The sequence below is a fragment of the Hakea prostrata genome, chromosome 7, assembly GCF_041222555.1.
Source record: "Hakea prostrata isolate BN-2017 chromosome 7, UWA_Hpros_2, whole genome shotgun sequence".
Classification (NCBI taxonomy): Eukaryota; Viridiplantae; Streptophyta; class Magnoliopsida; order Proteales; family Proteaceae; genus Hakea; species Hakea prostrata.
The window spans coordinates 3,092,222-3,102,328 of NC_142606.1; the positions used below are offsets into that span (position 1 = coordinate 3,092,222).

Below are 10,107 nucleotides of genomic sequence, written 5' to 3' on the forward strand. Positions count from 1 at the left end.
AACGGATCAGAACGTTACCCAACTAGGACGTCCTCAAAGGTAAAAGATTCACCAAACAACGGTTAATTCTTTTCAGTTCTTACAGAAGAGATCGACCCTGAGAGAGGCCATCGCACGTTCTTCACTCTTGAAATTGCCTCCAACATAATTTTCACTGGAACTGGTAAAGAAGCTTACGTCTGTATCTCTCTTTTTTTTTCTTTTTTTCTTTTTTCACGAGTCAAAGAATGAACACGATGAGCCATTGAACGTTGAACCTTATTTTAATATATATTTTTTGAATCTTCAATTTGAGGGGAAAGCTGTTCTAGGGAGAATCTGGGATGGGATTTCAGAATAATATTAAAAGTAAACTATGATAGCGTAAGGGGAAGGAGATGTATCGTGGTGTTAAATTGTTGAATTAGAATTGGTTGGATAATCTCTAAGCTCGTGAAAGAGTTTGGAATCTGAGCTGAAATTGAAGATCTCGAGAATTCGTAGGTTCAATTATCTCCTGTTTCTGCTTTCTTTATTTTTTCGTTGCTTTGCGTACTTATTTTTTTAAAGTTCGGGTTTGAAATTTTGGATGATTAAGTCTGTATGGATCTAATGTTGATTTCTCGAAATTTGTCAATCTCTCGTGTGGGTTTTCAGAGTTTTTTTGGGGATATTGAGAAGAGGAGATGGGGATTTGATTACGTTTTCTTGGATTTTTGTAGTTGATAAACCAGAATTAAACTCAGAACCGGACTCTTTATTTGAGTTTTAATTTAATTTCATTCAACTTGGGTTATTTATTTGTTAAGAGTTAGAGTTCAATTTAATTACCTTTCCATGTATCACTGAAACACTTATCCGTACCTTTATAAATGCAATACTCAAGCAACCCACGTTGGGCAACTTGAGCATTCAAAATCATTCTCAAATCTTTCTGTAGTAGCTCTTAAGGTTTTATTAGCAACCTGCTGTTGTTTCACGTTCTTGTATTCGACAGGAAGGTGAGTTCTTTATTGCAACCATTGGGGTATACCTTTTCTGGGTTTTTGATGGTATGGAAGGTTTTTATGTAGTTTAATCCGAGATCAAGGATTAAGGAAGATACCAATCAGGCCATAAGGTAGATTTTAGTGGTGATTCTTTTTTGGATAAAATACCACCGATTTGGAGAACTGGTAATGATTCTTCTTTGGCAGAACAAGAAATTTTAAAAAATCGAAACTGGAGGAGGTGTTCCTTCATTAATGAGTCATTTCATGGTTTTCTGCACCGACTTAGTTGAAAATAGTGTTGCTTAATCTTAAAGGTGATAGGTGAGCAGAAAAACACGTTCTACATTGTGTTGGACTTGCATTGGAGCTTCATTCAGAAGCGGAAATTCCTTCATTTTCTTTAGTCCTGTTTAGTTTCTCATCCGTTATGTATACTGCACTATATTTGCAAATTAAATGGAAAAGTATACTAAAAAAAATATAAGCAAATCCACATTGATAGTTTCTGATCACTTCAATCTCATATGCGCTCTTTGTTCTGCAGCTAGGGGAAAAGAAGAATTGGGTTGATGTGCAATGCAGAGATCACGTAGAGCTCTTCTTTGCAGAAGAGCTTCAATAGAAGCCATCGCTGGAAGGAAGCACTTGTATTATAAGGCATCTCTGTCTCTACTTGCTGTTTTATGGGGGCTTGTCTTCCTCTTGAACTTGTGGATCAGTCATGGAGATGTTTCTAATGGTAAGTTTTTCATGAGTTTCCCTTTTGTTGTTATTTTCCTTTGGCAAAAGAAGTATGGGTGGTTTAGTTATTCTGGTTTGCTATCTAAAAAATGTGGTTTGCTTTGAGTTTTGACTCCTGCTAAGCACTACCTGAATAAAACATATTAAAGGTTGATTGAGATCTATGATGTATTCTTTATTTGAAATTTGGTTTCTTTTCCTATACCTGATGTGCAATGAGATTGAACTTCACTCTTCCTTGGGGATGTTCAGAATCTTACCCAAGCATTTCAGCAATCAACTGGTGTTGAGGCCAGGGGTATTTAGATTGTATTACATCATGTTATCAAACTTGCTAATTTATTTGGTTTCCTTATCCCTTTTATACTACCAAGCTTACTTATAAAGTTATCTATTTGTAATACAGTATGCCTTTTTGCACATTCTCCTCATCTTATGTGATGGCTATTCTCTGTACTTGTGATGTAGATGGATCTATAGTTCCAGTTGATGAATCAACCTGCCATGAAGATGAGCTGGGGCTGAGCAAAGGATCTGATTGTGAAGCAGAAATTTTGTCTTCTGAAACAAATTTGGAGGACTCTGATGGGAGTGCTACTGCATCTAGTACTGAAAGTGAGCCAGGAAAAAGTGAAGCAAAGAATAGCAAAGGAAATGGGGGTTGTCATTCAGCTATCAAAGAACAAGCTGAAGTTGAGACATCTGACCTGGAAACAGTAACAGAAAGGGATAATTCAAAGAGTGACAGGCTATCTTGTGCTGCACCACTTGGGGATTGTCATCCAGCTATCGAAGAACAAGCTGAAACGGAGGTATCTGGTCTGGAGACAAATGCAGAAAGGGATAACCCAAAGAGTGAGAGGCTATCTCGTGCTGCACCACTTGGTCTTGATGAGTTTAAGAACAAAGCAGTTAACCCAAAAGGAAAGCCAGCCACTGGCCGGATGGATGGTGTCATACACAGACTGGAGCCCAGTGGGACAGAGTACAATTATGCTTCTGACTCAAAGGGGGCAAAAGTGTTGGATTTTAATAAGGAAGCAAAAGGTGCCTCTAACATCTTGTGCGAAGATAAGGATAAGTACCTCCGCAATCCTTGCTCAGCTGAAGAGAAAGTTGTTATCATAGAACTTTCAGAAGAAACATTTGTAGATACTATTGAAATGGCAAATTTTGAGCATTATTCATCTAATTTAAAGGATTTTGAGCTGCTTGGCAGTTTGGTTTATCCGACAGACAACTGGATTAAACTAGGGAATTTCACCGCTGGAAACTTCAAGCTTGCACAACGGTTTGTACTTCAGGAGCCAAAGTGGGTGAGGTATCTAAAGTTGAATATGCTGAGCCATTATGGTTCAGAATTCTACTGCACGTTGAGTGTTCTAGAAGTGTACGGAGTGGATGCTGTTGAGAGGATGCTTGAGGATTGGATGTCGGTTCAAGATACACAAGTTGGATCTGATGAAATGGTGGCTGAGGCGCCATCATTGGCTCCACAGCCAAAGCCCAATGAACATGAAGATCTATTTGGGGATCAAAGCACAGAAAGCGATGAATCTGAAACTGAAAGCTCCAGTGTTAAACATGAAGTTTCTAAAGGTAATGTCCCTGACCCTGCTATTGGAATTCGATCGCAGCAGGCTGGAAGGATGCATGGGGACACTGTTCTTAAGATACTGATGCAGAAAGTCCAGTCGCTGGATCTTAGTATATCTGTTTTGGAGCGATATGTGGAAGAATCAAACTCCAGATATGGTGCTATTGTGAAAGAGTTTGACAATGAAATGTCAGAGAAAGACACATTTCTGGAGAAACTCAAATCAGATACAAAAGATATTTTGGACAGCAAGGAGGTCATTGTATGTTGATTTCTTATGCTTTCTGGTTTACTTTGCTTCATATTCGAAGGCTCCTTTAATTTATTGATTTTGATTGCTGTCACAGGCAAAAGATGTTGGGGACCTCATTTTCTGGAAATCCCTTGTTTCTTTGCAGTTGGATAGTTTAGCCAGAGATAATGCAATTCTCAGGTTGGTTCCATTGCTTGAAATGTGTTGCATTTCTTATTTCTATTTGCATTCTTCATTTCAGCCTTTTGCATATGCATGTTTTATATTCGACTGAACAAATTATTTGGTACCAAAGTTCCATCATAATAAGGTCATGGCTTGGTTACATCTGTATAGCACAAGGTACTTTTTGCATGTGGATTTTTTTTTTCCGAGGAACTCAAATTATTCAGTTAGCATGGGCATGGTGATTTAAAGCATCTTTTCCATCTATAGTTCACTAAAATGAGATTGCCATGAGAACAAACGTTAAGGCCTACACGTCTAACGTGACCAGCTTAAGAAAAGGCATGTGGAAGCCTACACGTCTAATGTGACCAGGTTAAGAAAAGGCATGTGGTCTTTGTTTTAACAAGCTACTAGTTAGAGGAATAATGGACATCGTGGAGAGGGGTAAGATGGAAAATGAAACACCCTTCTATTGCTCCCAGCAGAAGGTTTTGTCATATGCAACCTTCAAAATTTGTCTTTTCATGATTTTGTGGAATATTTTGATATCCTAGGTGGGTTTATTTTTGCCAATCATCTGAGATACTATAGGTTTTTGGGTCATGAGCTTTTTTATCATGGACTGGCTCTGAAAATGAATAATGGATAGCTTCCAGTTCCACGACATGAATTCCAATAAGAGCTGTGCCAGTAAAATAGTTCGATGTTTTGAATGGAACCTTCATTTCGGTTTTCTCATTTTAATGTTTCAAATGAATGTAGTACTAATCAAATATATCGTGTATGGTAACATTTCTGATCATGATTTTGTGGTGCAGCCTACTGTTATAATCATTTCAATGTTTCAAATGAATGCATAATAATAATCAGATATTTGCTCTCTAGTTGTGTATGCTAATAGTTTTTGTGTTCACTGTTACATGATGCAGCCTATTGAAGTGCTAAAAGTTGTTTATAACGTTTTGCAGATTAGAGATTGAAGATGTTCAGCATAATCAAGTTCACTGGGAGAACAAAGCTTTAGCTGTTTTTCTTATTAGCTTAGTTTTTGGGTTCCTATCAATGGTGAAGATATTGATAGATCTGGTGGTGAGTTTATGTAGAATACATAAACATGGTAAATTTTGTTGGATAAGCTCTTCATGGCTTGTCTTATTGCTGTGTTGTAGCATCATAATGCTCATTCTTTCATTGTAATCATAGTATATATTACTTTGTTTCTTGCCTAAATCAGGATGAATGGGAATGGAAGATATCTGTTTCAGTTAGCATATACTCAAGAAAACGTTCACTTTATGCATGAAATCCTGCCAGTTTGAACAGAAAGGCTGCACACGACCTTGATACCTAATCTGGAATGGAGACTCTCATGAGAGAAACAATACATACAGTCATTAATCCTGGGTATCTTGGTCTTTCCAAATTTGAAATTTGAATGAGGTTGACGGTTGGAGACGTTATTAGTTGGTTTGGAACTCAAACATAATTTAGTGCATTAAAGGAGACTCTCACTCAACAATAGTTTAGGTCTCACTAAAACGATCCATGCAAAAATAATTTTTTTCCTAATCTTTATTAAATTTATAATGAAATTTAAATAACTTAACTTATTTTTAATTATAAAAGAATTTCACTTACTCATCCCTTTAATTTTCCTTGCAACCAAATGTAGTGTAAAAATGTAGGGTTTGGATGAGAAACTATTCCCCTCTTCATCACATGAGGGATAGGGTCAATTTTTAAAATAAATTAACCAAAAGCCCAGCCCAATTATTCCAATCCCCTTCCATGGGCCGAGCACAAAACCCAAAGCAAGGTCCAGTTAAATTATACAGATAATTCGCCTTTAAAGGAAAGCTGAGAAGCAAACGCAGTGAAAGTGAAGGCGTCATTCCTCAGCCATTCAACCCTGAAAAATGACGATGGCAAAGCGTGATCCAATCAATGAAGCCGTGAACGTTCGAAGCTCCTCTTATCACTCAAGGAACCTTGAGGTAGCTTAATTTTGTTTTTGTTGCGTAATTTTTGAATGTCTTATCTGGGTTTTCTGGAATCGGTATTTCTCTTTTTTACTGATTTTATCCTGTCTTCCTGTTGCTTATTATTAATCAAGTGCTACTCTCGGAGTGGAATCTGCGCATCATCTGTTACTTTCCAATTTTCTAGAATAAATTCCTGATAATTCTGATTGAAGAGGTTAGAATAACGGACGCATTCATGAGGAAGTAGCAGAGATATCTGAAGGCTCTTCAACATCTATATCGTATTAGTAACCATATAAAATGAGGGCTTTCTCCTCCATCCACTGCGCGAAGCCCTCATTTTTACCGGGAAGGTTTCCATCTTTTACGAGGTATTGCAGCTTCTCATTGTTATTATTGTTCTTCATTTTATTTCTCTACATGTCAGTGCATTTCGAAGGTTATCGTTCGGAACTAGTGGTATCGTCCATTTGCTCGGACAAATACCAGGCACTAGTGTCGCTTAACTTGTATAATGTAAAGCCACTCATGAACACTTATGATCATATAAAGAGAACTGCTAAAGCTTCTCACGAAATCCCCCTTTATGAATAAAGCGCTATACTTCTTTTTTTTTTTTTTGGGGGGGGGGGGGGGGGGGGGGAGGAACTTTTGTGGACAGGTGGCCTTGAATGGCCTTGAAGGTCCCCCTGTCACTTGTCAAGCTTTAGCCTAAACAAAATTAGCAAAATGGTGAAATGAAGTTTGAAAAATCCAGTACTAAGAGTATACACACAAAGATGCAGTAGGGAAAGAGTGCATGCCAATACAAGGGATATGATTGGTTTTACTTTGAAATTTGGCACATCACTAATCTGAACCTTGCCCTCTGTTACTTACACGGCAGAAGTAGGTGGACCATTAAGACAAGGTTGTCTACTGTAGACCATATAAATGACACTCTCTATCCTTCACCCTTCATATTTCTGTAAAAAGAAGTGCTTCGAATCATTGCTATTTGACTCGGACCTGTTCTAAAAAAGTCGAGGTATTTCGAATTGTTTGTTGACACGGACAAAGTCAGGGAAACCCTTTGAAATGATTTCAATATTGGACCTTGGACATATAATAGTTCCGAATCGAATCTCTTTAGAAAGAAGATCTTTTGTTTCATGGTAGCCTGCTCCAGTCCCCTTACGAAAGGCATAAAAGCCCAATCAAAATGACCAAAGCCCTCTCCCATTTCATGTGCAAATTGCCTTCCCCTTTTTAAAAGGGGGCAAACCTGGTGCCATAGGTTTCTGCACGTGAAGACTCCAAGGGGTGCCTTCCCCTTGTAGTATGTGAAAATATTTATTTTATAGATTCAAATATGAGTAATCTCGCATGGTTTCTACACTTGGTGCTTCATCAGAATCGACACTAATAAGATAGAGATGTTTCACAGCACCATATTCATTTTCACCATCTAAGTCACCTTGTGTATGTGCACCAGACATTATAATTCCATGGTGACAAAGTACTCGATGTATGGGAAGCGGGAGCTGGGAAGATTGACATACTTAGCTAAAGATAGGTTGTTGGAATGATGGAAATCCTTATCCTTGAATATGAGGAAGTACGGATCTGTTACTTTCCTTGTTTTATATGTCACCTGTAGGTGGGAAGATAGATTTGAAGAGACCAACTATTTATTCCTAATGGTGTTGCCATCTGTACATGTTGCATGGGCCTATGTATGTGGATAAAGTACTGATTTGAGATTAGTACATTCTTGAATGGCATATGGTATATTTATTTGGTTACTTCATTTGCATTTTTATGGCTTTTTGAAGCATGTTGTATTTTGATATTTCCTCTGATAAAATGGCAACAAGTAAGAGGAAGGAACTTTGCCACACTGGAAACTGCCTAGACAGCCTGAAGAAGCAAGCAAGGTGACAGAGTCACTTTGTTGATCCCAGCAAGAGAATAAATTCTTCTCCTTCAATCTCCTTAAACCCTTTCTTTCTATCGATAGATGGTTTCAGTTTGTCTTAAGTGGATAGACAAAATCTCGTCACCACTTCATCATTTAATATGTCTCTTGTTTTTCATATATAGGATTAATATGCTTCGTTAAAATGTTTGTGAGCCAGTCACCTCAGTGTTTACACTCATAATATTAGTATGCATGGCCCTTACACATTTTTTTTTGCATTTCTTGAAGTAGACATCCACTTTTTCCTTCTTTCGACTTTGCTTGAATGGCTGATATTGCTGCTTAAAATTTTCAGGACTCGTCTTTCTCTTCCACAGCGGATCTTTGTCTGCGAAGCGAAGTCTGGTAAGTAATATCCTCTCTCTTCAGGCTCCTCTGTAATTGTAGATGTGTTTGCGTGTTGCTTTTTTGGGTATTTTGTTTTGAAACTGGGCTTATCATGTTTGCTGTAATAGCAGCAGAATTCAGAGCAGATGGATCTATCAGCTTTCGGACGGTTTCTCCAACTCTGCTGATTGCAGAAAAAGAAGAGGCTAAAGCGGTATTGACCTTGTTCTTGAAAAAGCAAGGTATGAGCAATGCAATTGCAACTAGGATAGCCAACAAGTCAGACCTCTTCATTGACCACCTTCTGACAAGGCTCCATTCTGTCCACAAATCCCGTTATCTAGTAGGTCAATTTCTAAAACACATCTTTTTATTTAGCTATTCTAACCTGAGACCTAATGTCCCCAATTCCTAGAACTCAATCAGATCTGATTTTCATTGCTATTGCAGGAAGAGAGCTAACCACCCTTGAGATCAGGGATGCTCTTATCCCATATCTCAAATCTTTCCATGAAGAACATGGGGATTTTCTGGTTTCCATGGTTGAAAACTTTCCAGATCCACCTGTTAAAGAAAAGCCTATAAATCCTGCTTCTCCAAGCAGTTCGGCTATCAGTTCGGTGAAATTAAAGGCTATGACACAAGTGAATGAAATAAGCCCTGGGGGGCAGCTTCCCCCAAGAGTAAACTACCTTTTGGACCTCGGGTTGGAAATGGATCAGATCAAGGGAATGACCCGCAGGTTCCCGGCTTTTGTGAACTACAGCTTAGAGGGGAAAATCAAGCCGCTGGTTGAGTTTCTGCTCGAACTTGGTGTACCCAAATTGGCCATCCCGTCCATCCTTTATAAAAGGCCTCAGTTGTGTGGTATGAGCATCTCTGAAAACCTTATACCTACAATGACATTTTTGGAGGATCTGGGTGTGGATAAAAGCCTGTGGGCAAAGGTAATACAGCGTTTTCCCGCACTGCTCACTTATAGCAGACAGAAGTTGAAGACTAGTGTAGATTTCTTCAAGGAATTGGGCCTTTCTGCAGAAAACATTGGAAAAATTCTTACACGCTGCCCACACATTGTAAGTTACAGTGTCGAAGAAAATCTTCGGCCAACAGCTGAGTACTTCCAGTCAATGGGTGTTGATGTTGCTGTTCTACTCCACCGCTCACCACAGACATTTGGTCTAAGCATTGAGGCCAACTTAAAGCCCGTGACACAGTTTTTCTTGGAGAGAGGATACAGCATGGGGGACATCAGAACCATGGTCTCGAGATATGGGGCTCTGTATACTTTCAGCATCAAAGGGAATTTGATACCAAAATGGGATTTCTTCATTACCATGTATTATCCACGGTCAGAGCTTGTTAAATTCCCTCAGTATTTTGGCTACAGTTTGGAGGAGAGGATTAAACCAAGGTATGCTCGTGTGTTAGAATGTGGAGTTAGGTTGTTGTTGAACCAACTCCTCTCTCTTTCAGGTTCTCAATTCGAGGAGGCCTTGAAGAAGAAGATGATGAAAAATCTTAATGACGAGGCTCCGAATTTATCTTGATTCTCATATGGGAGGACTTCGAATAGTGAGGAACTCCGCCAACTGTACATATGATACCCTTCTTGTTAGTCCATAAATTATGCAACCGAACGTTTTTCCTTTTCAGTACTGTGGAGGCAGGTGGTGGTGGGGGGGAAGCGCTGTATAAGTATGGTCAAATAGGCTGTATTCTTTTGATTGACACCGTGAGAATGTCCTTGCATGAAATTGGAAATGTACTTAGAAAATCCCTAACAACCGACATTGATTCCTTGTGAGAATGTCCTTGCATGAAATTGGAAATTTATTTAGAAATCGCTAACAACAGCCAACATTGATTCCTTGGTTGGCCTAAGAACAGCAAGAATGAGGAAAAGTAATGCCTACCAGAAGCAGGGAAAAAGCCATTTTATAAAGTCCTGTTACTGCAGATGATATTAGTCGCTTGTGGACACTGAAGAATGAGATTTCTGTCCACCCCAGGGCCTGTGAATATTGGAAAGCAATATAAAGCTAGATAGCCTGAAAAAGGAAATTCTGGTCTCATATTTACCCTGAAGATTGAAAACCACTGTTAAC

The 10,107-nt window shown here is 38.7% G+C and overlaps 2 protein-coding genes across 8 annotated transcripts; both read left to right on the plus strand.

Annotated features, from left to right (window-relative positions):
• The first annotated feature begins 13 nt into the window (after nt 1-13).
• LOC149008997 (SUN domain-containing protein 4-like) lies at nt 14-5,525 on the plus strand. 6 transcript variants are annotated; one of them, XM_089160472.1, is made up of 5 exons: nt 14-163; nt 1,516-1,710; nt 2,181-3,571; nt 3,657-3,742; nt 4,699-5,525. In XM_089160472.1, exons 2-5 carry the CDS (start codon nt 1,548-1,550, stop codon nt 4,925-4,927), a joined length of 1,869 nt encoding a protein of 622 aa, XP_089016598.1. In that variant the 5' UTR covers nt 14-163; nt 1,516-1,547; the 3' UTR covers nt 4,928-5,525. The 6 variants fall into 6 exon arrangements, with proteins under 6 accessions (XP_089016598.1, XP_089016602.1, XP_089016597.1 ...); XM_089160476.1 differs by lacking the exon at nt 14-163 and adding an exon at nt 281-483; XM_089160471.1 differs by lacking the exon at nt 14-163 and adding an exon at nt 281-479.
• Nucleotides 5,526-5,992: 467 nt separating this feature from the next.
• MDA1 (Mitochondrial transcription termination factor family protein) lies at nt 5,993-9,634 on the plus strand. Of its 2 annotated transcripts, none has more exons than XM_089160478.1 (4): nt 5,993-6,083; nt 7,968-8,017; nt 8,128-8,346; nt 8,450-9,634. In XM_089160478.1, exons 1-4 carry the CDS (start codon nt 6,013-6,015, stop codon nt 9,547-9,549), a joined length of 1,440 nt encoding a protein of 479 aa, XP_089016604.1. In that variant the 5' UTR covers nt 5,993-6,012; the 3' UTR covers nt 9,550-9,634. The 2 variants fall into 2 exon arrangements, with proteins under 2 accessions (XP_089016604.1, XP_089016605.1); XM_089160479.1 differs by having other exon boundaries at nt 8,134-8,346.
• The last annotated feature ends 473 nt before the right edge of the window (nt 9,635-10,107 follow it).

Bases quoted from the DNA above. Each gene is read 5' to 3' on its own strand.
- LOC149008997 (XM_089160472.1), top strand. From the start codon at position 1,548: ATGCAGAGATCACGTAGAGCTCTTCTTTGCAGAAGAGCTTCAATAGAA. The intron at 1,711-2,180 runs GTAAGTTTTTCA...CTTGTGATGTAG, and splicing joins TCATGGAGATGTTTCTAATG to ATGGATCTATAGTTCCAGTT. The intron at 3,743-4,698 runs GTTGGTTCCATT...AACGTTTTGCAG, and splicing joins AGAGATAATGCAATTCTCAG to ATTAGAGATTGAAGATGTTC.
- MDA1 (XM_089160478.1), top strand. From the start codon at position 6,013: ATGAGGGCTTTCTCCTCCATCCACTGCGCGAAGCCCTCATTTTTACCG. The intron at 6,084-7,967 runs GTATTGCAGCTT...TAAAATTTTCAG, and splicing joins AGGTTTCCATCTTTTACGAG to GACTCGTCTTTCTCTTCCAC. The intron at 8,347-8,449 runs GTCAATTTCTAA...TTGCTATTGCAG, and splicing joins CAAATCCCGTTATCTAGTAG to GAAGAGAGCTAACCACCCTT.